Source organism: Panthera pardus, unplaced genomic scaffold, assembly GCF_024362965.1.
Source record: "Panthera pardus isolate Hobbes unplaced genomic scaffold, ASM2436296v1 HiC_scaffold_25, whole genome shotgun sequence".
NCBI lineage: Eukaryota > Metazoa > Chordata > Mammalia > Carnivora > Felidae > Panthera > Panthera pardus.
The window spans coordinates 23,362,532-23,389,906 of NW_026526821.1; the positions used below are offsets into that span (position 1 = coordinate 23,362,532).

At 41.5% G+C, this 27,375-nt stretch overlaps 1 protein-coding gene and 2 non-coding genes across 8 annotated transcripts in view; 1 reads left to right on the top strand and 2 right to left on the bottom strand.

Annotated features, from left to right (window-relative positions):
• Positions 1-27,375, bottom strand: part of PHF20 (PHD finger protein 20) — a 169,956-nt gene that overhangs the window by 10,839 nt on the left and 131,742 nt on the right. For all 6 annotated transcript variants that reach the window (XM_019458627.2, XM_019458629.2, XM_053890299.1 and 3 more), the window contains 5 exons: positions 19,109-19,207; positions 17,357-17,521; positions 16,212-16,390; positions 8,515-8,614; positions 5,411-5,606 (listed from right to left, as the gene is read on the bottom strand). In XM_019458627.2, coding sequence (XP_019314172.1) covers positions 5,411-5,606; positions 8,515-8,614; positions 16,212-16,390; positions 17,357-17,521; positions 19,109-19,207 — 739 coding nt within the window. The remainder of the gene's footprint in view (positions 1-5,410; positions 5,607-8,514; positions 8,615-16,211; positions 16,391-17,356; positions 17,522-19,108; positions 19,208-27,375) is intronic.
• Positions 532-638, bottom strand: LOC128773549 (U6 spliceosomal RNA). The gene has a single exon (XR_008417917.1). It is a non-coding gene; the product is annotated as a U6 spliceosomal RNA (small nuclear RNA).
• Positions 8,042-8,148, top strand: LOC128773616 (U6 spliceosomal RNA). The gene has a single exon (XR_008417968.1). It is a non-coding gene; the product is annotated as a U6 spliceosomal RNA (small nuclear RNA).

Genomic DNA, 27,375 nt, shown 5'->3' on the forward strand with positions numbered 1-27,375 from the left:
ACGGGGTAAGGGGGTAGGAATCAAAGTCATCTACATAAAAGCTGTTAATAATTTTTTTTTAATTTTTCTAAAATCTTTTATTCTCACCATTCCAAGGAGCAAACCTTATTGTTAAAGAACAGAGATTCTGGGGTGCCTGGGTGGCTCAGTCGGTTAAGCGTCCAACTTCAGCTCAGGTCATGATCTCGCAGTTCATGGGTTCAAGCCCTACATCAGGCTCTGTGCTGACAGCTCAGAGCCTGGAGGCTGCTTCGGATTCTGTGTCTCCCTCTCTCTCTAACCTCTCCCCCACTCGCACTCTGTCTCTCTCTCAAAAATAAGTAAATGTTTTAAAAAAATAAGAAAGAAAGAACAAACGAACAGGGGATTCTGATCCTTTCTTGAACCACACGTCCCTTTGAGAATCTGTTGAAAGCCCTGCCTACATGTATGTGCACCTAAAACTCTGTGTTATCACTTTAGTCTTCCAGAATCATTCACTGTTTTAGTTTTGACCCAATAGAGGGTCATTAAATTAATCTATTGGATCATAATCAGTTGCAGCGCTTCACGAATTTATGCATTATCCTTGTGTAGGGGCCAGACTAATCTTCTCCATATGGTTCCAATTTTAGTCTACATACTGCCGAAGTGAGCATCATAATCAATCGTAGAAAAAAGAAAAACAGAATATAAAATATCAGAGTGTACCATTCTAAGAAAGAGTCACTGTCCTGTGAAATTTTAGTTTCAATTCTATACATGTGAGTAATTTAAAATGTATTTCTTACTGCGGGATACACATTTTAAGTTTAAAAGCCACTACCCTAGATAAACTTCACCTTTTACCTCTTCTTTACTACCCCAAACTTCTATAATTACCTTTGATCATTAAATGAAAAGAAGGAAAAAAGGAAGGGAGGGAGGGAGAGAAGGAAAACACAACAGTGGATTTCTTGAATAAGACCCATCAGTTCCCAGAGTTCCTGGCTGGGAAGGCAGTGCCCTCTAGGGAGTGTTTGGAAACAAAGACACAGACAGGTGCTACCTACTCCTATTTGGTTCAGAGATGGACAGATATGTGAAGTGACCTTTCTAATTGCCACAATGACTGACAGGTACTACTGACATTTAGTTCACTGAATCCGAGAATGCCTAACATTCTATAATGCTTCGAACAATCCTACATGATTGGGATAAAGAAGAATCATCCCACGATATAGTCAACAGTGTCTTCCCAGCCCCCAACTGAAAAACACTGAAACCAGATCAGCAGAAAATCACAAACTTAACTCATCAGCAACTCCATATATGGGTACCCCTCCACACCTACTTGACTGAAGCCTTCCTGCACAAATGGAATAGACCAGAGTGATCTTACAGAACCTAACATTCTGTTCCCAAGGAGCTACAACTAACCTCTCTCAGTCCAGCAATCACCAACACCCCTTCTATCCACTGGGGAAGGAGAGGAAATGACGAGAGTATCAAGGCAGCCTAGGTCCCTGGATCACCCCCAAGGGGGTATCACAGCCTGTACCAGGAATCCAAGATACCAGACACACCTCTGAAATCCTAACTGCATCAGAAAAAATGAGGATCACTGTTAACTAACTTTCAGGTGTACTTAGTCTGAAATCTGTTAACTGGAGCATATAAGCCACAATATAGACCTTCTCTTGCATGAAAATCACAAGTCTTTGCTTCCTCCTCCCTAGAATTTTTGCCCTCCCAGGTAAGACCTAAAACCCCAGCTACTACTCCACACAAAGATAACCCTGGCCTTTCTTTATGCACCCCGTCAATCATGAAGATGGTACGTATAGCCTCATGTCACTTTTTAAATGACAACAAATGCTCTGAAGTTACTGAGTTTTGCATTTGAAAATAATAAACCTGCCAGGCCACTTAGGAACAGTATTTCTGAGAATGAAGACCTAGAGCTTGTGACAACAGAGACTATCCATGTGTACACATACTGGGATCACCTCCCTCCCCGCCCCCAGGATCTTTTCTCCACATATAATGATGAACAAGATCACCCTATACCCTCTTCTGAATTGCTAGGAGAAGTCAGATTTAATTCCAGTACAAAGTCACTGCTATAAAGATGAAGGATCTAGGGGGCGCCTGGCTGGTTCAGTCAGTGGAACACGCGACTCCTTATCTCAGGGGTGAGTTCAAACCCCATGTTGTGTATAGAGATTACTTAAAATTTTTTTTTTAAAAAGATGATTCAGGGATCAGAGATTCGGAAGAGAGAAAGTTCCGGAATATGGGTTAGGGTAAGGAGCAATGGCATTTAGTAAGAAGAAAGAGAACACCATCTGATTGAAACCTCAAATGAAAAGAAATACAACAAAGTTTATAATCATGAACATAACCTGAGGCTTTCCAGGACCGCACATGGACCACCTTCTACCTGCCTCGATTTCTGGCATCTCATTAAGAAGAAATTAATTTGGTATATATGGGGTAAAGCTTTCTGGTTTTATAAAATGTGAGGGAAAAGCTTGTCGCTGACATCTTAATCCAGGGCTGTTACTTGATTCAGTTCACCTCAACAGATACTATTACAGTGACAGCTAACTTCCTCCAGCAACTACCTCCCCATTCTCTTAACCCCACCTCCATCCTCACTCCAGGGTTCAAACAGAGCACATAGCTAGCCTTCCCCGCAGTTAGGTGCATCCATGAAAACTGCCTGCTCTCTCCTGTCTTCCTTTTCCTCTGGGGGCTGGAACAGTTGAGGTACAGGTGAGGCTGTTTCAAACATGCAGATGAGAAGAACCCCAATGGAATGCCAGAGCAATAAGACAGAAGGAACCCAAGTCCCCAGGCCCACAGATGGAATCCTGGAAAAAGGCCATCTACCTGATCTGGAACCTTGCCTACTCTTGGACCGTTCATTATGGAAAAAGAAGATTCCATTTTGTTTTAGCCTCTATTTGGGGGATTCCTGTTATAGAACCTTTGCTTTTACCCAAATCAGTATATATCAGGTCTGAATGTGCCCTTGCTCAACCGCTCGTCTGTCATTCCAGTTCTTGAAGCTAGGCCTCTGTGCACCAGAATCACCAGAATACAAGAGAAAGTTCTACCATCCCAGGGCTCTGACACTCTACCTGATGCTGAGGGCCTCTAGGACTAATCTGCACAAAGGAAACCTTGTTGGGGAGTGGCCTGTCATGTCTAACTCATGGCACTAGCTTGTCATTGTTGATGGTCCCCTGTGGAAAGGCTCATGGGAGAACCTGAGAAAGTTCTTGACAAGAGAATCGATCCCTTACACAGACTGTGCTGACACTAGAAGAAAATGCATGAAACCACTGAGAGACAGTTAGAAAGGTTAGGACAAGTACTTGACAGGAGCTAGGCCTGGAGTTCTAGACGGGACTCTAACCCTGGAAGTCATGGGAGAGCAGCTGTGCCATGCAAGGCCCCAGATGTCCTATTTGGTAAAGTGGGGGTAAGTTATAAAAGCCAACAGACCGAGTAAGAGTGATAGGTCTTTCTCAGAGCTTACATGAACTTGGGTCATCTAACACATAGAGTGCAACCACAGAAGGGAATTCACACTTAGTTTCGCTCCTCAAACTTCTGGCTACTAAAAGCCAGAAGCGTAGTACCAGAACACCTAAAACTTCTTTGCATGAGCAAACCATGAAGAGAAAATACTTACTGAGCAACCACTATGCTGGAGAGCAGGCCTGCCAACATGGTCTTTTCCAGCAGCTTTCAATTTCACTTTGTTTACCAGTCAAGGGTGTTTAGGATGACTGGATAAACAAAATGCAGTATTACATACAATAGAATATCATTCAGCCTTTAAAAAGGAAGGAAATTCTGATACAGGCTGTAATACAGATGAACTTTTCTTTTTTAAATTTTTTTTAATGTTTATTTATTTTTGAGAGAGAGAAAGAGAAAGACAGAGTGCGAGTGGGGGAGGGCAGAGAGAGGGAGACACAGAATCTGAAGGAGGCTCCAGGCTCTGAGCTGTCAGCACAGAACCCAATGTGGGGCTCGAACTCACAAACCGCGAGATCATGACCTGAGCTAAAGTCGGACACCTAACTGAGCCACCCAGGCACCCCCAGGTGAACTTTTGAAGACACTGTGCAAAGTGAAATGAGCTACTCACAAAGGACAAATACTATAGGATCCTATTTATATGAAGTACCTAGTCATATTCAGAGACACACAAAGTAGAATGACAGTCATCAGGGGCTGGGAGGAGGGAAAATGCGTAAGAAGTTGTTTAACAGATACAAAGTTTCATTTTTGCAAAATGAAGAGTTATGGAGATTGGTTTCAACAGGTGAATGTACTTAACACTACTGAACGGTATATTAAAAAGTTAAGATGGTAAATTTTATATTATGTATATTTTACCACAATAAAAAAAATTCAGGGGGCGCCTGGTGGCTCAGTTGGTTGAGCGTTCAACTTCAGCTCAGGTCATGATCTCGCAGTTCATGAGTTCAAGCCCCACATCAGGCTCTGTGCTGACAGCTCGGAGCCGGAGCCTGCTTCAGATTCTGTGTCTCCCTCTCTCTCTGCCCCTCTCCTGCTCATGCTCTCTCTCTCAAAAACAAACATTAAAAAAAAAAAAAAAAAAAAACTAAAAAAGAAAATTCAGAACTGTACAGCAAAATAGTAAACAAACTAAACTATATATATATATACACACCATATTTTGATAATGGTGGTGGTTACAAGGGTCTATACATTTGTCAAAACTCAATGAACCCTTGGGGTGCCTGAGTGGCTCAATCGGTTACTTCGGCTCAGGTCACAATCTCATGGTTCATGAGTTCAAGTCTGACTTGGGCTCTCTGCTGTCAGCACATAGCCCACTTTGGATCCTCTGTCCCCCTCTCTCCCTGCCCCTGCCCCACAGGCATGCATGCACACACACTCTCTCTCTCTCTCTCTCAAAAATGAATAAACATTAAAAAAAAATCCCTAGGGCTGCCTGGGTGGCTCAGTCGGTTAAGCATCCAACTTCAGCTCAGGTCATGATCCCACAGTTTGTGGGTTTGAGCCCTGTGTCTGGCTCTGTGCTGACGGTTCAGAGCCTGGAGCCTGCTTCAGATTCTGTGTCTCCCTCTCTCTCTCTGCCCCTCCCCTGTTCCCATTCTGTCTCTTTCTCTCAAAAATAAACAAACATCAAAACATAATTAAAAAAAGAACCCTAAATGAACCTTTAAGATTAGCAAACTTAATTATATGTAAATTATACCTGTATATGGTTGATTTTTTTTTCAAAAAAATGTTTATCGTGTAACTGAGAATTTTTAGTAAAGGTCTCAAACTCATTTGTCTTATCACTGATTTTGTGTCTTTCCAATTTTTCAAATTTATCCTGCCCTCCCCCACCACGATGTCAGATGTGACTCCTCCCCAAAGCTGTAGGTGCCGCACTTACTGTAAGATGCTCATCTTGAGCTGCAGGCCATGCAGAACCTCGATCACTCTCTGTACATCTCCAAGAAGCTGGTGGGTGGCCACAATCTTCTTGGCATTCTGGTGGGAGTAGTTCTCTTCTAAGAATGCCAGGCCACGCATATGTCCCCTGCTCAACCACTCCTTGTCATACCAGTACTTGAAGCCAGGCCTCTGACCTAAAGCAGTGACAATAAGAGAGTTAATACATGGCCTGATGGAAACCACTGCATCATTGTACAATCATCACATAAATTATTGGAAGGATGGATTGGTGTGTTCATTTTATTCATTCATCCAATATACATTTACTTGGCACCAATATACATTTACTACATGCCGGGCTCCCTAATAGGGGTTGGGGATAAAGCAGTAAGATGTAAATTTCCTGAACTCCTAGAACTGGCCAGAGGTGGAGTGGGAACCTGGGTACCTCCTTAAATTTAAATCACATCATTACCTCTCCTATTTAAAACCTTCAATGACTTCCTACTACATAAAAAAGAAAAGCCAAAGCCCTAACACTGGCCTAATGAGGCCAACAGCACCCAGCTCCTTCCTGCCCTCCTTGCCTTACCCTTACAGTGGCCTCCTTTCAGTTTCTGGAACATATCCCACTTTTCAGTCTTAGGATCTCTATCCTAACATCCTGTCTGTCTGGAGTACCATTCCCCAAGCCACAGAACTGGCATCTTTCCACCTCCTCAGAGAGGCCTTTTGTTATCTTCCAAAGTAAGAAAGCCTCTTCAAAAGTCTCCTACTCATTCCCTATCTGGTTGCTTCCTCCTCCCCACCCCCTCCCCCCCCCCCCACCCCAAAGCATTCATCCCTATCTAACATCTTCTTGCTTATTTTACTTATTCTGACATCTGTTTCTGGCGCCAACTCCACTAAGAGCAAGAATAATAGGAAGCACCTTATTCATAGTTGTAACCCCAGCATTTAGCAAAATACATCTGAAATGGATTTATCAAATGAAAACAAGGTCCAAGTCCTCCTTCCAACTGTCACATACCACCTTACTAAATAGTCAGGCACTCTCCCTTCTCTGAACCTCCATTCCCCATCTGTTAAAGTGACATATGAATTGGACGGTTTCAGTGATCTTACTCATTACAGGGATCCTTAGGAAGAACTGAAAACACAACCATACATGACTTGGTGGTGTTTCCTGCTCCAAAAGCCTAGAGAACAGATTTCAACCAGACAGGCATTTTTACCTCCCACTATCTATAAAAACCCTTAAATAACCCATGTAATATCTATCAAGGTTCTTGGGCTCTTTCTGGCTTTACTAAAACACATGGTAGGGATGCACCTCGATTCTGTTAAAAACATCTATAAGTAACCTTTAAAGAATAAGTGTTAGGTTAAACTCCTGGCCCAAGACACTGCAGAGTCAAACACTGCCTTTAAATGTAAAAGACAGCACTCAATTCAAGGAGGAGTCTATTTGCAGTGTTGGCAATTAGAGTTGTAAAAGTTCAAAGGAGTGCAGAGGAGTTGATGAAGATGGTGTGTATGATTTGTAAAAAGGGGGAAATGGAGGGAAGGAGTGAGAGATAATAAACAGATTTGTAAACAGTGCCAAGGCGCCCCAGGGATTATGTGTGGACTCTCAGAGGCAGCTGCTGCAGGAGGGGCCTGAGCAGCAGGATTCAGAGCAGTAACACCTGTTTTACAAGACAAAGGTCAAGGCAGTGGTTCTCCTCTCCTATCTAGCATTATCTGGCTGACTGACCTTGGCCCCTTCATGTTCCTTCTGGGCCTATATTTGCTCACCTATCAAATATCAGGGCTAAACTGAGTGGTCTCTGAGATCCTGCCCATGGATAGTATTCTATGATTCACAGACTAATCTTCTGACCATATTCTTTCCTCGGGAAAAAGCAGCAAGTGGGCAGATTCCTCTCCATCTATAGACTCATCCAGCACAAGGAGATACAGTACCATGACTGAGGTCATCAGGTCCCAAAGGGACACACTTGCTAGAAAACAAACTATGGTGACTAGACCCTCCCTACACAACCAACAAAATCAAGATTTGGCCCCACAAGCCAGTTCTAATTCCAATTTTCTTTATGAGATTGGGAAAGTCATTCATGTCCCTAGGCACCAATTTCTTCCTCATAAGTAAAAACAGGAATAGGAGCTCCTACCAGACCCACCTCATAGGACTAAAAGAATCAACAGAAGTAGAGGCTCTTGAACACTGTCTAGCCTTGTAAGGGGATCATGGGACTGGAGCCAAGGGGAGAAACTTTACCGGTGGTGAAGGGAGAAGATGTAACCACTCCACTGACAGCAAGACAAGAACCACAGATTTAAGACTTCTGGAAAGGGGCACCTAAGAGCCACAGGCCACCCATGAGGCCATGAACAATGAAACTTAACTGATTCTGCTAAGGAATTAATTCACTGCTTTGGGTAGCAGTCAAGCTCTACCAACTATATATACCTTTCCCCTTCTCCTCAAGGGCAGATCTCTCTTCCAGGTGATGCAATGGAGGGCAGGTGCCACCAGAGGGAGCAGAGGCATATTCCTAACCTCCAACAGCCCCAAAAAGCCAAAGACAGAGCCCACCTCTTCATGAACCCTCAATAAAAGGAAAAGGTGCTTGCTCCAGCAGCACATATTCTAAAACTGGCACAATACAGACAAGACTGGCATGGCCCCTAAGCAAGGATGACACGCATATCTGTAAGGCATTACACAATTTTTAGAGTTTCAGTCATGCAAGATGAAAAAGTTCTAGAGACCTGCTGTACAATGCTGTGTTTACACTTTATAAACAATAGTGTATTGTATACTTAAAAATTTGTTAAGAGGATAGATCTTATCTTATACCATTTTCATAACAATAAAAAAATAATTCTAGCTCCAGGCCAGGCCTTCCACAGGCTTTACACATACTCTCTCACTGCTAAGTTCAGGACAGCAGGCCAAGTGAGCTAGCAGCAGGGGCAAGGAGGAGTCAGTCTAGCCAATGTCGAAGAAATGAGTCTCAAGACCACAGACAGGCTGCTTCACGGCCAGCTGTGGAAAAGGCTACATTTGTTAACATCCCTGACTCCAGAAATCTCTACCTGGAGGGTCTTGGCAAACATAACAGGTGTATTTCTCTGGCACATTTTCTTCCAGTAATCCCATGCAGACCCCATGCTGCCAGCACTGGCACTCTTCACACTGTTAGAATTAAAGAAGCAATAAAAATTAAACTCAGAAGGTATCCTCTATCCAAAAACAAGACCCACTATAAGGGGAGGGGCAGGAGAAGGATCAGGGAGGGAGAGCACTCCCAATTGACCTACTCAGGAGCTGAGCTGCAACCCCTCATCTACAACTGTGCCTGCCACCATGGCAGCCACTGGCCACCTGTGGCTCTTTACATTTAACAAATTAAGTTAAAATTCAGTTCCTTGGTCCTATTAGCCACATCCTAAGTGCTCAACAGCCACATGAGGTTGGTGGCTTTTGCACCGGACAGCACAGATGAAGATCATTTTTAGATCTATAAAATAGTGTGATCTTACAAAAATGACTGTTTTCTCTCCATTTCTAGAGGCTTCACTTTTCTGATCGCTTTATGAGAACAGAGGAAAAACTGTTCAAGTCCTCAGAGGAAGATTTAACTTGGAATGACAAAACCCAAGTTTGAATTCTAGCTCAGACATTCATTAGCTGTATGACCTTGCATAGGTCACTTCTCCTCCTGGGGCTTCAGTTTTCTCCATTTACAAAATCGGGTACTATTCCTACTGACCATGTGGGGCTGTTTGTGAGGAACCACCAGTCATATATATAAAAGTTCCCATCACAGAGTCCAGCACATAGCCTTTATGTATTAGGCACCTATTACTACTACTAATGGACAACCTAATTTACTTTGCTAGCTCCTGGAGTAATCACATGTTAGCACTTCAAGTTTATTCTCTCTAAATCTTACCAAAGGTCACACAGCTGAAGAGAAGCAATGGTGAAGAGAAGCCTGTCCGAACACAGGCCTGGCTAATGGCAAAGCTAGTTCTTTTTCCCTGAGGCTCCACTGCCTTATTTGGGTAAGGGGCTATAGGGAAAGTGGGGAGAAGAAGGGGGAGGAGCCAAAGGGGGAAAGAAAGAAGAAGACAATGAATGAGGGCAGCACTGGGAGTTGTGTGGATGGCCTGAGGATAGTAAGCCTGAGGGCTAAGGGTCCAGAGGAGGGAATGGAAAGGAAAAGTGATACCAAATCAGATACTAGGACACTTCATACAATCTCAAATCAGGACCCTAAGCCTTTACCCAACCAAGTGGACAGCTCTGGAAGGTGGACAATGAGCTTCCTTCCTTCCCAGCATGGCCTTGAGGGTGGGCCACCAGCCTAGCCACAAGGAACTAAAGTCCTCATCTATTTGGAGTCAGACAGGCCCTGGCATCAAGAGGGCTTTCGTGGGCAAATATGAATCCTCTAGAAGGCTAACTGCATCAGAATCAATAGCTGGAAGCAAAGCTGGAAGACAGATGCAGAACCGATCCAAATTCTTCAACTGACAGATGAGGGAACTAGGGCTGAGAGGGAAAGTAAAGAGTGCACAATAACACAGGGAGTTAGTAGCAGAAAAGAGAATTAAGAATGAAAGTCTGTCTCACCAATGAGTTTTTAAGTGTCTTGAGAACTAGGGTTCACTAAAATTCAATCAAATATAGCTAAGTTGAAAACTTTAAAATAACTTTTTACATATGGGTTTGGCATTCATTTTTAGAAGTTTAAATTTAGAAATGAACAAGAATAATAACAGAAAGGGTAAAATATCTAAGAATAAACCTAAGACTATCTAAGAACAGAATATCTAAGATAAGATATCCAAGAATATCTAAGAATAAAACATGCAAAATCTCATGAAGAAAATTCTAAAATACTATTTAAAGGACACAAAGACTTAATTCAACGGTAAGGTATATCTTATTCCTGGATAGCAAGAGTCATCATAATGATGTCTTTTGTCCTTAGGTTAAATTTATGAAAATAATAAAAATTTAAAAAATAATAAAAATAAGCAATAAGTGAATAGCTGTGGAACTGGATAGAAGCTGATCCTAAAATTAACAGCCAGGAAATTTGTTAAAAAAAGAATAAAAGGGGGTACTAGCCCTATCAGATATTTAAAAAATATTACAAAGATAAAATAAGTAAAATAGAATTGTCCAAGCAATATATAAACAGATGGATCAATGGAAAAGGAGAATCCAAAAAAGCAATCCAAATACATATGGAAATAAAGTAAGAAAAGGTAACATCTCAATAATGAGGCATGTGTTGGGACAACTGGGTAGCCATAGCTCTCACACCTTATACCAAGAAAAATTCCAGGTGGTTCAAATATTTATACAGCTTTAAGAAAAATAAGTGAAACTTCAAAAGTATCAGAATCAACCATGAGAGAATTCTGTTATAAATTTTTATGAACTTCTAATGAGGAAACAATTGTTATTCAAATCTCAGAAGCCATCAAAGAAAAGTTTGATATAGTTGATTCAAAAAATCTGGAAGTCAAAAGATGACAAAGCAGATACAAATATTCAAATATTTTTAACTCTTCTCACAACTGATACAAGAATGTGTCTACAAAAAGGCTATACAAACAAGTAGGAAAACAACCAACCATACACAGAAAGATGGATAAAGGACATGAACAGACAAGTCAAAGGAAAAAAATCTTTTTCTTAAAATGTCTATTTATTTTTGAGAGAGAGAGAAAGACAATGTGCGAGTGGGGGAGGGACAGAGAGAGAGGGAGACACAGAATCCAAAGCAGACTCTAGGCTCTGAGCTGTCAGCACAAAGCCCGATGCAGGGTATGAACACACAAGTGGTAAGATCATGACCTGAGCTGAAGTCAGATGCTCAACCAACTGAGCTACCCAGGCGCCCCAAGAATTAGATTCTTTGGGGGCACCTGGGTGGCTCATTCGGTTAAGTGTCTGACTTTGGCTTAAATCATAATCTCGTGGCTCGTGGGTTTGAGCCCCACATTGGGCTGTCTGCTGTCTGTGAACAGCTATCTTCAGATCTTCTGTCTACCTCTGTGCCCCTGCCCCACTTGTACTCTCTCTCTCAAAACTAAATGAATATTTAAAAAAAAAATCTAATTCTTAAATAAAAAGATGTTCAAATAAACCCAACTAATAATATGCAATACACATTAGCATTTCTAGGTTTGGGGATTACATAAAAATATCAAGTAATCCTTTTTTTTTTAGTTTATTTCAGTGATATCTATACCCAACATGGGGCTCAAACTGATGACCCCAAGATCAAGAGTCAAATGCTCTACTGACTAAGCCAGTCAGATGCCCCTATAAATATCAACTAATTCTTTATACATTTATGCACTGTCTGAAGTTTTTATAATAAACATTTGCTACTTTTATAAATGTGTTAGTCTCATAAAAAACTATTTATAGAGCATAATTTTCATTTATATACACATGTATATGTGTGTTCCAAAATATTAACAGCAGTTATCCCTGGGGTAAAAATAATACGGGTAATTGTTTTCTTCTTCGTGATTTTCTGCATTTTCCAAATGCTACAAGTACGAAACTTTTTTTTAAGTGTATTTAAAAATAAATTACAAAATGGTTATACCAATAAGACTATTTTTTCACTTATCTGAAAAGCAAAGATAAAGTCTGATAATACTCGGTACTGAACAAGGTGCTCCTAAGACTTTTCTTTGGTACAACCTTCAGGGAGGGTTTATATAATATTGCTATGAGAAAAATAACATTTGTCAAATTTAGACATGCACATAACCTGTGGCCCAGGAATTCTACTTCCAAAACTTGGTCTCATAGATACACCTACACAAAATTATTCATTACATTACTGTTAAGGTTAGAAACAATCTATATGTCATCAACAGGGGAAGGGTTAAATAAATGATGATCTATCCATTCATTATGCAGCCATAAAAAAAAAAAAAAAAAAAAATGAAGGGGCTCCTGGGTGGTTCAGTCAGTTAAGCATCCAACTTCGGCTCAGGCCATGATCTCACAGTTCATGGGTTTGAGCCCTGCATTGGGCTCGCTGCTGTAAGCCTGTCAGTGCAGAACCTGCTTCGGATCCTCTGTCCTCCTCTCTCTCTGTGCCCCTCCCCCACCTGTACTCTCTCTCAAAAAATAAAACATTTAAAAAAATGAAAAAGCTTTTTTATGTTTGAAAATGGAATAGTCTTCAACTATTGTTAAATGAGAAGATACTGAAAATACTACATATAAAACAACATTTGTGTTTAAAAAAAAAAAAAGATAGTTGCACAGCAATGTGAATGTACTCAATGCCAATTCACCTAATGCCACATACACTTAAAAATGGTTTAAAATGGTAAATTTTGTTATTTTACACCAAAAAAAAAAGGAAAAAAATGTAGAGAATATATTTGTTATTGCTTGATTAGTCACAGAGTGTTTCCAGAATGCTACATGAGAAGTTGATAAGGGCTGCTTTGAGGGAAGGAGAAGTGGGGGGTCAGATTTCCCCTGTATATCTATGTATATACCTTTTGGACTTTGAACTATGTGAATGCATCAGCCAGCAACAAATAAACAATATAAATTTTAAAACAAACAAAGCTTTTAAAATGGGCTTCTGTTTAAAACTGCTACACAATTTTTACTGGGTTTGGCACATAACCTAACAAATATTATTAGTCTAGGGCAAACTACTGCCCAGAGGCTAAATTCAGTTCAAGTCCTGTTTTTGTAAATAAAGTCTCATATGAACACAGCCATGTTCATTCATTACATAATGCCTACACATGATTGAGGCAGAGCTGAGTAGTTGCAACAAAGACCACATGGCCCTCAAAGCCTACAAAATTTATCACCTAGCCCTTTAAGAAAAAGTTTGCCCAAACCTGCCCTAAAGCAATTAAAATAATTTGAGTATCAAATGGATTTCCTGATGTTCATTTTTTATGCGGCACAAAGATTTATCAAATATTCATGATTATTAACCTCCAATGATATAAATTATTAGCACTGGCAAATAAAATCTAATACCAATAAAGTAATTAAAATGATTAGAGAAAATTATTCCTTTAAGGTATGCCTCTTCTACATAACTAACTCTAAATGTATTCTAGGGTGGTGCAAATTATCAATGTAAGTTAAAAATTTATTTAAAAAATAATTATTGCATCTTCCTAGGTGATGAACACATGTAAATGAATACATTTATGAAGTTTAAATTATATTTGTTCCAGTTAGCTCCCTCCAAATGTATGCCTTTTGCTAAAGTTACTGAGTGGAAAAGGTATATTGCTCATGACAGGAAGTCAAAACTGTCCTTCTATGCCATAAAACCAGCTGGACAGCAAGCAGACAGCACAGAAAAGTCTTCCACAGCAAAATCCAAGGTGTTCCGAAGTGAGCTCATCATCACCACAATACCAGACAGGAAGTCACAAGCATAGAGCTGAGCTGAGCTGAGCTAGGAGATGACCATGTAGAGCCTAGGAAGTTGGAGATGGAAGTCACTTCCAGACTCTGCCTTGTAACAGCTGGTATGGCCTCAACAGCTCCAAACCTAAGTAAGTTTCTTCATTTAGCACATAATGACACACAAAGTTCTCCCCCTGCCCAAACCCCCTCTAATCCTTGCTACTTATAGGAAAATCAATGGAAAAAGTACAGTGAATCAGAAGCAGGTCTCTTATACTAATTAACTAGAATAGTCTTGCCAGGAAGACCCTTCATTACTCACCCACTAAAGATTCCTATGGACAAATGAAGACCAAACCAGGCTTCCAAAGCCCAGAACTGAGCACACGCCCACAGAGTAAATATAAAAACTAACAATCAACATCCTTTTTTTTTTTTAATTTTTTTTAATGTTTGTTTATTTTTGAAGGAGAGAGTGAGTGAGAGAGACAGAGCATGAGTGGGGGAGGAGCAGAGAGAGGGGGAGACACAGAATCCAAAGTGGGCTCCAGGCTCTGAGCTGTGAGCACAGAGCTCGACGTGGGGCTTGAACTCATGAGCTGGTGAGATCATGAGCTGAGCCGAAGTCAGACGCTTAACCAACTGAGCCACCCAGGTTTCCCAATCAACATCCTTTTATTATTATTTTTTTAATTTATTATTTTTTTTTAACGTTTATTTATTTTTGAGACAGAGAGAGACAGAGCATGAACAGGAGAGGGGCAGAGAGAGAGGGAGACACAGAATCTGAAACAGGCTCCAGGCTCTGAGCCGTCAGCACAGAGCCCGACGCGGGGCTTGAACTCACAGACCGTGAGATCATGACCTGAGCCGAAGTCGGACACTTAACCGACCAAGCCACCCAGGCACCCCTCGACATCCTTTTAAAAACCAAACTTAAAAAAATATTCTACTAAAACAATAGTTTCCATGTTGTATTAGTTTTCAAGTTCTAGTCTACTGAGCTTCTGCAAATGGGTGTCTTTTTAAAAATAGGTCTATTTTTCAAAACTAAAACAAAAAATGCACATTCAAATGTATTCCAAACTTGAAGTCAAGACTAAGACAACACAACCCACCAGTACATATAATTCTGTACTGCTAGGCTTGCTCACTATTGTGCTATACTCGGAACAAAGCTTTCCCTCCCATCTCTGTTTAACCAAAATGACCACACAGCCTGCTGTTTAGGAAGAGTCACCTATACAAATGGCCATGTCACAAAAAGAGAAAACCTACTGAATCACTGAAATGCTCCAAGTTGGCAACTGTCACTCAGAACCCTGATGGCATATGAGACTTCATAGGGAAAAGCATGCCATTAAAAAAAAAAAAAAAAAGGAAAAGCATAACATTCACATTTCTGAACTCAAAAGTGAAGACGACTTATTCTGAATTTTCAAAACTACTGCATTTAACTTGTTAGACATTTTGTGATTCTATGAAAGAATTCATAGGAAAAGGGGTTCTGATGTTGAAAAGGTCTGAAAACCAGTGACCTGAGGCTTACTAAAGGTCATAAATACAAGGTACTATTTGAAACCATTCATGTACTCTGAATTCCCAGAGATTACCATGAAGGCTATTCAAAAACAAATACCCAAAGAATCCTAACCAATATAACCATGACTTACTTTAAAAACTCAGGTTCCTTGGACAGTCCAGGCAGCTGCCAAGACACGCAGGGTATTTACAACAGCCTTTAGAGTCAGCCAGACAGCAGCCACCTTCACCAGAACTGTCATTAAGAGCAAGAGAAGGGCCAGAGGCAAGCAGGCTCTGGCCAGTGATGGTCTCCCCAAGCAGCAGAGGAGGCCTACCCCATAGGCAAATCCAGGGATGGAGATGACAGATACAAATGTTAGGAAAATAATAAGAAACAGACAAGTTATAAAACTGGCCTCCATTTCTTTAGGCCATACAGAAATTTTGTATCAGAGAGAAAGTAAGGGACCATAGGAAGATTCAGCTGCCACTCCAGAGATTTGGATCCCTGTTATTCAACTCCTTACTGTGTGACCACAGGCAAGCCTCTTCCATTGGTGGGTCCCAACTGCCCCAAGCAGAGCAGGAGACTTTCAGACTCAGTGGTATCTCAAGTCTTCTCTTACTCTACTAATGGGCTATTTACACCAGTCTGAGATTCAGAGGAAGCTGCACTACAAAGTAAAGCTCAAGTGCTTCTGCTATTACTGCCTATCTGGCTGAGGCTTCTAACATGACCTATTGTGTTTATTGGCCTCAAACTGCAGTCGCTCAAAATTCCCTCTAAGGACTAGTTTGTGTTTCTCAACGTCTGTCTCCTGGAAGCTCTACCTACCTGAATCATGAAGTCATTTTCTTCCTGAACCTCACAGATGCAGCGGACCACTTCAAAATCATAGCGGTCGTCCCCATCGAGTTCCTCGTCTGGGTTGGTAGTCACATCAACATCTTGGCCATACTCCTCGTCACTCCAAAGAAAGCTCTCAGAAGAGGACTCACTCAGATTATCCTCCTCTGAGAGGAAAAGGAAAACAACAGTCACTATTTTAAATTATAGTTATAATCTTTCTAAAAACTTAGGATGTCAAGAGTGGAAATGACCTTACAGCCCCACTCCTCTATGAACTTTCACAGAACTCAGAAATGGGAACTCCAATCTATTCCTTGGGCCTGTCATCTAATGACAGCCTAAATGATGTATGCTACCTGGCAATGAACTGAACTCCATTTCCTCATTTTACTGAGTGAGGCCCAAGGTAAGTGGCTACTCAAGGTCACAGAGCACAACAGCAGAGAAGGTCCAACTCCCCATCAACTACACAGATCATCCTAATGACTCAAATATGTTCCTCCATCTCATCCCCTCCAGCCAGGAACTGACTTACCATCAAGTCTATATCCAGATCCACCTTAAAAACTCTGTAGACAGTGGGAAATGAAGTGGGTAGATTCCAGGGATAATCAGAACTAGAATCACTAGATCTTGGTGCCTCATAAGTTATAATTACAGCTAAGCTTTACTGACCACTTATTTTGTACCAGATACTGTTCGAAGTAGTTTCCATATACTTATTAATCCCTTCCAAACTCACAATCACCCTCTAAATTGCTACAGAAGAGGAGGTTTCAAGGTTGACTCAGATTTCCACAAGCAACCAGGTTAAATGCAGAGTCCATCAATAAGAAATGAAGGCTTGAGAAGGGCAAGTGTGCAAGAGGATGGGGTATAATGGATTTGGTTATAGACACACTGGAATGGCATTCAACCAAGACCAAAATAGACCAAAGTTAGAGAAAAGGGAAGTTTAGGAAAGGCACAGCTAATAGCCTTTCTTTTATTTGATGTAGTTTTTTATTTTGAAAATATAACCCACTGTACTTGCAGAGGACCTGGGAAGTAAGTTACAGTATCAATATAAATCCAGCCTTCTCAGACTGTGGTCCTATTCAAATGATGAAGCCAGCAGACAGCCTCCTTACCAGTTACTTTCACTTTCCCTTTATGGTTTCCAGATTCTGAGCTATGGAGCTGCGGGCTCATATGGACCCCAGGCTTATGTGAGGACCCACACCTGGTGACAGCAAATGCCTTGGGTGGAGAAGGTTCCTGAGATGTATCACTGATTTCCTCACTGCAAGGGCATTCTGAAAGAACAGGATCAGGAAGGAATTAGTACCCCAACACATCATCAAGGCATTCCAGAATCAATCCCATCCAACCAACAGCACTGCTGTTCAAACAACTCAAAGTCTGAGGAGCCAGTCAACGACAAAGGGGTGTGGAGGACAGATTTAGGGATTAATACTTCCAGCTATCTTGAAAAACCTCAAAACCAAAAGCTTCCTCCTCACCATCACCCTTCTCCCTCTTTTCCTGGTAAGATTGGTTTTCTAAGCCAGAAGATAACACTGAAAATAAAACATGGCATCCCTTTAGCTCCCAAGGTTGGAACCCTGATTTTCTTAATCAACATTTTTGTGGGAGCTAGACACACAATTTTCAAGAAGTAATCCTTTCTTGAAAGATTTAGAGGTATGTGTTTAAGAGTTGTGTATGTAAGGGGTGCCTGCCTGGCTTAGTCTCTAGAACCTGTGATTCTTAATCTCGGGGTTGTGAGTTCAAGCCCCATGTTGTGCTGGGTATAGAGATTATTTAAACAAAAACAAAAACAAAACAAACAGAACAAATTTTAAAAGGGGAGCCTGGCTGGTTGAGTCAGTGGAGCATGCGACTCAATCTCAGAATCATGAGTTCAAGCCCCATGTTAGGTGTAGATTACTTAAAAACAAAATCTTTATGGGTACCTAGTTGATTCAATTGGTTAAGTGTCCAACTTCGGCTCAGGTCATGATCTCACGGCTTGTGAGTTCAAGCCCTGAGTAGGGCTCTGTGCTGACAGGTCAGAGCCTGGAGCCCGCTTTGGATTCTGTGTCTCCCTTTCTCTGCCCTTCCCTGACTTGGGCTCTCTCTTTCTCAAAAATAAATAAACATTAAAAAATAAATAAAAATAAATAAAATCTTTAAGGGTGCATGGCTGGCTCAGTTGGTGAAGCATGCAAATCTTGATCTCAGGGTCATGAGTTCATGCCCTGCATTGGGCATGAAGCCTACTTAAAAAATAAAAATAAAATAAAATAGGGGCGCCTGGGTGGCGCAGTCGGTTAAGCGTCCGACTTCAGCCAGGTCACGATCTCGCGGTATGTGAGTTCGAGCCCCGCGTCGGGCTCTGGGCTGATGGCTCGGAGCCTGGAGCCTGTTTCCGATTCTGTGTCTCCCTCTCTCTCTGACCCTCCCCCGTTCATGCTCTGTCTCTCTCTGTCCCAAAAATAAATAAAAAACGTTGAAAAAAAAAAAAATTAAAAAAAAAAAAAAATAAATAAATAAAATAAAATAAAATCTTTAAAATAAACAAAAAAGAGTTGCGTATGCAAATAGCCATTAATCTGCATATCCTCTCCTATTATAATGCTTTCATGTGCACTATCCTATGACAGGGCACGGTGGCCAACGCAGCCAAGAAAGAAGGCCTTCCTAAATGTCAATGTGCCCTTGTAACACCCAGGTTGAGCAGACTCCTGCCCTGCCAGGGTTCATGCTAAGCTGATCCCACAAACTCCAGTAAAGGCCCACTGGCCCCTCTTCTCCTCAGTGCAGGCTCAGAGGCCAGGAATGGGGAGAAAGTAACCCCTCCTAATCCCATGGTAGGAAACCCAAGTGAAGGGGAAAATTACCAGGTTTGGTTTTCTTTTTCTTTTTCTTTTTTTTCTTTGGCTTCACTCTCACAAATTCTTTGAATTTCTTCTCTTTATTCTTTTCCTTGTCTTTTGCAGCTGGAATTAAATACAAGTATTGGCTTAACATTTTGTTTTTAACACTGAGATGTTTATTCTCAAGTGTATGTCCAATGTGAAGAATTAAAATTGGCAACAAAACAGAGTTCTGGATCTGGTTCTGCCTAGGTCACCTTCCAACCCCTCAAGGCTCTAGAAACCCTTCTCCCATCATCTAGCCTTTAGATCAATGGTGGGCAAACTCTGGCCCATTGCCTGTTATTTTAAGTTTTATTGAAACACACTATGCTCATTTGTTGATGAGCATTTGTTGATGATGGGTGCTTTCATGCTTCAACAGCAGAGGTAAAGAGTGAAGATGGAGACTTTATGGCTCTCAATGCTGAAAATATTTATCTGGCCCTTTACAGATTAAGTTTGCCAACCCTACTTAGATCACGGATCCTCAGTGGCTACATATGCAATCACCGGGAGAGGTTTTTAAAAAATGAATGCCCAGGAATGCCAGGATGGCTCAGTTGGTTAAGCGTCCAACTCTTGATTTCAGTTTAGGTCATGATTTCACGGTTCATGGGTTTGAGCTCCAAGTGCGGATTCTCTCTCTCTGCCCCTCCCCTGCTCGCACTCATGCATGTGCACTTTCCCTCTCTCAGGATAAACAAACTTAAAAAAAAAAAAAAAAGTGAAAGCCCAGGTCCCACCCCCAGAGATTCAGATTTAATTGGCTTGAGGCGTGACCAGCGTGTCAGGAATTTGTTCTTTCTTTTTTTTTTTTTTTTTAAATAATTGCAGTACAATTCACATAACATGAAATAACCCATTTAAAAATGAACAATTCACAGGGCACCTGGGTGGCTCAGTCAGTTAAGCGTCCAACTTCAGCTCAGGTAATGATCTCATGGGTTTGTGAGTTCAAGCTCCACATGGGGCTCGCAGCTGTCAGTTCAGAACCCGCTTCACATCCTCTGTCCCCCACCCTATCCCTCTCCCCTGCTTGTGTGAACTCGCTCTCTCAAAAATAAACATTTTTTAAAATCTTAGGAAAAAAATGAACAATTTGCACCTTCCAAATACCACAACTTCATTCTCTGCTAATCTTCACAGTAAGTAAACTCAAGTCATCAACACTCCCTTGTCCAAACTTCTCACTTCACAATTTTTCCTAACTCCATTCTAAAAACTTCCCACCTACCACTCTACTGAGACTGTTTTCAGTTTTCAAAGTTAACAACAGCCTTACTATTGCAAAAATCCAGTTGTTTAGCTTATCCAATGTATAAGCTAATAATTGATCACGCCTTACTCTGTAGATATTAAGAAGTGTTTAAGCACACATATTCTGTGACCTCACCACTCTACCCCTAGATATGTACTCAAGAGAAGGGATAATGTGTCCATACTAAGACTTGTACATGAAAGCCCACTGAAGCTGTAGTTGTAATCCCCCAAAGTGGAAACTACCCAAACCTCCATCAGCAGGTGAATGAATCATTTGTGCTGTGTCCATACAATGGAATACTTATCAGCAGGTTCATCTAGCTCTTCAGCACCATGTCAGCACTGCAACCCAGGCCTCTCTCCCAAAGGGGCACCCAAGAACCATCAGAGAGGATATCGGGCTGCCATACTAGCTGTTAAGCCTGGGCTCTCCAGGCAGAAGTTAATCTGCTGGCTAAAGAACACAGGAATTAAGGGTCTCTAAATTCCCTCCTTGTTAAAATACTCTGCAACTGAGAAACTAAGTTCAACAAACAAGAACTTTAGAAAAGACCTTAAATCTAGTTTACAAAAATACAATTTAAGATTAAGAAACCAAGGCCCAGGGGCGCCTGGATGGCTCAGTTGGTTAAGCGTCTGACTTCAGCTCAGGTCATGATCTCACAGTTTGTGAGTTTGGTTTGTGAGTTTGAGCCCTGTATCGGGCTCTGTGCTGACAGCTCAGAGCCTGGAGTCTGCTTCGAATTCTGTGTCTCCCTCAGTCTCTGCTCCTCCCCCACTCATGCTCTGTCTCTTTCTCAAAAATAAATAAACATTTAAAAAATAAAAAATAGGGGCGCCTGGGTGGCTCAGTCGGTTAAGCGACCAACTTCGGCCCAGGTCATGATCTCGCGGTCTGTGAGTTCAAGCCCCGCGTCGGGCTCTGTGCTGACAGCTCAGAGCCTGGAGCCTGTTTCAGATTCCGTGTCTCCCTCTCTCTGACCCTCCCCCATTCATGCTTTGTCTCTCTCTGTCTCAAAAATAAACTTAAAAACAAAATTTTTTTTAAATAAATAAATAAAAAATAAAAGAAACCAAAGCCCAGAGAAATAAGTTGACTTGGCCAAGTTGATACAGTTCATTAGCAAAACGTAGTCAAATGCCTCCCAAATTTTATAAAAGCTATCAACAATATTTACTTTCCTCTGATCCTGGGAACATTCCTCCTCAGATATAAACACATAACTCATTTTTGCAGATCCTCTTGGCTATAACTACAGTATTAGTCATGGCTTAAATCCATTTACTCAACAAATATTTGAGCATCTACTATGTTCCAGGCGGTATTCTAGGGAGGAAGAATACAACAATGAACAACAACAACAAAAAAGACAAAACCTCTACCCTCACAGAGCTATACTTAGTGGGTGGCAGCAGAAAACAAGTAAGTTATATAGTATTTTAGAAGATGATCAGTGCTATGGAAAAAATAAAGGAGGGAAGGGGAATAGTAGAGATGAGAGAAGAGGAGATTTGCAATTTTAATAGTATGTAATCAGAGATCGCCTCACTGAGAAAAGGATATCTGAGCACAGACTTGAAAGGAGAGCATGAAACATATGGAAATCTGGGGAGAAGACTTTTCCAGGCAGGGGGCCAGCAAGTGGATGACTCAAAGGGTTGGCTTTTGGTGTTGAAGAAACAGGCACAGGGACTACTTCCTAAGTCTTTTTATGCAGCCAGCATTACTCTAATCAGACAAAGACATTACAAGAAAGGAAAACTGCAGATCAGTATCTCTCATGAACCCAGGTGCAAAAATATTGGCAAACTGAACCCACCAATGTATGAAAAAATGATATACTACGACCAAGTGGGATTTATTCCAGGTACACAAGGCTGGCTCAACATTCAAAAATCAATTAATGTAATCCACTATACCAGGCCAAAGAAGAAAAATCCTGTGACAAAGATGCAAAAAAAGCATTTGACAAAATCCAACACTCCTCATGATAAAAACCCTCAGAAAATTAAGAAGAGGGTATCTTCCTTAACAAAGGACATCTACAAAAAGTCTATGGCTAACTTTATGTTTAATGGTAAGAACTGAAAGCTTTCTCCTTAAGATCAGAAACAAGGCAAGGATGTCCTCTCTCAACATTTCCATTCAGCATTGTGCTAGACATCCTTAGTACAATAAGAGAAGAAAATATTACACAGGTTGGAAAAGAAGAAATAAAACTATCTTTGTTTGCATAGACATGACTATGTAGAAAATCTCAAAGAACTGACCAAGAACAAAAAACAAAAAACAAAAACACTGGAACTAATAGTGATTACAGCAAGGTCATAAAGAAACCAGGTTAATATACAAAAGCCCACTGCTTTCTCATATGTTAGCAATGAACAATTGGAATTTGAAGTCAATAAATAGCAAGGAAGCTTGTATGTCTTCGCTGGAAGTGAAATTAGAATTAGGTTGAGGGAGAGAAGATGATGTGGCTAGAAGCAGATCGTATAAGACCTTATAAAAAAGTTGGCCACTGGAAACATCTGAGCAAAGGTGTGATTTAAGCTGATGTATCTTCACCCACACACATATAGAAACTGTTGCCCGATCCAGTTTTTTATTTGTAAATTCAAGTTTTAATGACCTCCAAACTAAAGTAACTATAGCCATTAATTTATTGGAAAGCTAACAGCATTAATCCCATCAGTAGCAGAAGCGGCTGAAGAGGAGACCACCTTGGTCCTGCATCCTCGAGAAAGATCTGAATATAGGGTATAAACTGCAAAATGCCAGGGCATACCCGGTTATCATCTAAGTATGGGAGTTCCTTTGGGCTTCTCTAACAACAGTAGTTTCTCATTTCACATTTCATAAAACAGAATCACATCCTCTAGGGAACCCAATAAGCAATAAGAGAAGGATGGGGTACTTCATTCCATACCAGGGATTCCTGAAGTTCCCACGTTACTCAAACTCAGGTTAATTCATGACTAACATTCCCAAAAAATGAAGACATAATGAACACTCTCACTGGCCTACCAACTGTGACATCACGTGATTAATGAATTTTCCCAACTTTTTAGGATTTGCTTTAATTCAAATTTTGCGTATAAGATTTTCTATCATATAACTTCAAACTGGTAATTGTGCATAAAATGTAGCTATACCTTAATAACATTACCCTTCAACAGAGGAGGAAGTGAAATTCAGAGAAGCTACAAGATCACATACATTACTAAACAGAAAGGGTGAACTCAAACCTGTGAGAGGACTTGGGCCTCCAAGTCTTGGGTACTGAGCATTGTCCTTGAAATAGGAAACCAGCCCAAGGCACAGATCTGCTCTGTAGTTCAACAGCACCACCACTCACTCGCTCCCAGGTTATGCTGTTTTCTTTCTCACTTTGTATCTGCTGCACGTAGGAGACATTGTGGGTATCTCCCAGAGTTTCTTCTATCCCTCCTTCACTGTGCAGCATGTAAGGGCTTTGAACAGGACTAACTCCACATTCAGTTAACCAGTAATTCCCTGGTTGCAGTCTTAGGCTTAGATAACCTGAGCCTGACCAGTTGGTTCAACGCAGGGATCGGAATGGACTGATGTGACCCAAAGGTAGGACTCTGGTCCAACATTCATAAAAAGGATATATACTCTTATTCTCGTTAGATTTGAATGAAGCAGTATGGAGGCTTAAATGATACTTGGCTATCCAAATGATACAAGGGTATCCAACCTGAAAATAGCACTGACAGGCAACATGATAAGATAGTCCCAGAGCCATACATCCCCTGGACTTCCCCACTATGTGAACCAACACACCCTCTTTATTGTAGAGTCAATTGAAATAGAGTTTCCTGTTACTTGTAACTAAAAGGATCCCAAGTGTCGCAGCTGGTCAGAAATATGGTCACTTTAAGCTTTAAAGAGTCCTTCCTGAGGCTTCAATTAGAGGGGTAAACAATGAAGATACAAAGAAGAGATACCGTAGGAAGTTGTTCTATAAAGAGGCCTGTGTTCTCTGAGAGCAGGGGTAAGAGAGAAAGCCTTCAGAGGCTCACGCTGACTTCCAGCTGAAAACTGGGAAGTCAAATGTGGCCTAAAATGGCAGAGCTCACAGAGAGAACTGTCCAGCAGGTACTAAGCTAATGCTGGTGATTCCCTGAGGTAAAGGGGCCGTCAAGGAGACCAGAGGCCGAACTAATTCAGATTACCCATGTGCACAGAGGTCTCCTGTAGACAGGCACTCCCACTGCCCACTTCAGGACCCAGGAGCAGGGTATCCTTCCCTAGAATCCTAAAAGACAGCAGACACAGAGCCTAGAGTGAGGGTATAGGCTCTGCAACTAGATTCAAATTGTGGCTCCACCACCTGCTAGATGTATAGGTATCAGTTCAAGTTAATTCATCTCACCTGTATCCCAGTTTATAATTAATCAACTGGGCACAACAGTACCCCCACCTCATAGGATTTGTTTTGAGGATTAAATAAAACAATACAAGAAAGAACTTGGAACAGTGCCTAGCACATGGCAAGTTCTCACATGTTAGCTGTTGTTATCTTGCTTGCGATACTCTCTCCCTGGAGGGTGATGGTGGTCTGCTGTTGAGCTCTCTTAGACAGCTTGGCCAATTGTTCCATGAGCCACACAGTATGGCCTGACTACAGAGCTACTTCCCAAATGCTCAGGCTTGGCTGCACAAAGAGCAACTTCCTGCAAGGCTCTGGATCAGAGAGCAGCTTGTCACCTGAGGAGGGTGAGGCTCTTCTAGGACGGCCACTTGTCGTCTCCTCAGGCTGCACGTGTCCATAAGTATTAGAGCACTTGATGCCTGCATCTTCCACCAAAAAAAAGTACTACAGCCCTTCTTTTTTCCCTCTGAACAGCCTGCTCCCTATTTCTCCACCAGATCACCACTAAGCTATGAGAGCAGAAGGACATCAGACAACTGCTTCCAGTTTGACCTGAGAGGGAAATAAACCTCTGTCTTGTTGAAGCAGGCCACCTTGGTTCTCTCTTTCAGACACCATAATCTAATTAAGCTCAGAGGGCTCTCTTCCCTTTAAGGAGAGAGAGAGAGCATGCCCTTGTAAGAAGGCCAGTCTAAAGCCACAAGGTATAGATGGCAACAAAGAAGGGCCCACTCCAGTGCCCCAAGACTCATTTCGGCCTACAGACAAGGGTTACCCAGAGTGAGAACCAAATGGATGTAACAACAGGTAGTAAGCACAAGTGAGGTCCCCTTTGATTCTAGAGTATTCTTTCTGGTACGAACTGCTACTCACAACTGAACTCATTTATGTAGAAACAAATCCAGATACCAAAGAAGCCTGAACTTGCCACTGGAAGAGAATTCATTAAATGGATTCTGGTATTCTGAGAAACCTAATTTGGAAATGCAAACCTAAACTGACCTTCCAAATTCACTTATGTGATGAAAGGCTTGGCTGAGGGAAAGGGAAACATCTGGAGACCAGAGTCAGAAGAGGCATCTCAGGGACAAACGATCATAGCCATTTATTCTCCTCGATGCCTTTGAACCTCTACCCTGCTTGGTCCCAGCATGGGAATACCTTTCCTATTCCCTGGCCTTGGTCCAAACCCTCTACCCTCACACTTTAAGGTTTAACTCGAATGTCACCTTGTCCTCTTAACGTCCCAGCTCCTGCTCTACAAACAAAATTTGACTTTGTTTCCACAGCACTTTATATGTTCCTAATATAAAACTTAGCTCTTTTCCCTGCATCTGATTATGGGCTTTTCTCCTCACGTGAAAGGGCCTTGTCTCATTCATACCTGATCGTACATCATCACTTTAAAAATGAGGAAATCACATCTGTAAAGAGCTCAGATCACAAGTGAACAGTAGCAGGACTGCTACTAAGATTCAGTCTATGGACTCTCAGACCAGAACTGTTTCTTCTGGTCAACCAACCCAACAGGGAAATTGAGAGGATTGAAAAATAATCTCTGCAGAGCATTTTCTGGTTCTCATGGAACAGAAGCACCAGGAATCTCCATGTGAGAACTCCATTAGATCTCAAGGTCCCATTTGCCACAACCAGAGCACTCAGCATAAAGAGAGTACTTCTTTACAATAATTTTCACCAAACAGCATAATTTCTGTAATATTCTATGTGTTTTTCACTTATGCATAATGTCAAGTTCGCAATGCCTATGAACTAGGACACAGGTTGCCTGGTGTCAGAGTCTCACCTTGAAACATCTCTCCACCTGAACCCACCCCGTCTGAAATGCCACCCCTGAATACCAGAATTTCTTAGAAGCCTGAGTGAAACCTAGGTATGTTGAGAATAGGTGACATATGCTGGTTTTAATCTTTCAAATCTTGAGAAATTTAGTTACTGGATTAGTCAAGTAACCAGCAAAACCATGAGGAAACAGAAGGAGACTTTGACGGGAGACAGTGAGGGGAGATGCCTGGAACAGGGGGTGCCCTCTGGAGGTCTATGGAATCTTCTAAATACCCTCCTATGTTTGCTCTCATTGACAGCCAGCATCATGGTGAAGGATGAACATGTTTCCTGACCCCAGTTCACTGATGATGATAACTTAGGGTCCTTCTGGTTACTGGCACAGGCAGGACTAGGGGCCAGGGTTTTCATTTCCCACCTAGAATATAGCAAGGTAAACCAGCTGGTTTCTTTCAGCCTGATAACTGCTGGCCATCTCAGCAACCACGCACATGAGAATTGTGAAATCATCCATGAGGTCTGTGTCCACTTGACAGGAGGACAGAGTTGTGTGTTCCTTCCTGGCTGCGCAAAACCGCTCTACCATCTAAGAGGGTACGGGAATGACCAGGCTATACCCCAGACAGTGGGTGAGTGGCCTATGTGGCCCATTCTGCCACCAAACTGACCAGTTTTACAAAGGACCAGCAGGGGAGTAACAAGATAAAGCATAGTGATTTAAAACACCCATCTGTTCACCCTAAAGCTTTTATTTTATTTTTATTTTTTATTATCTTATTTATTTTA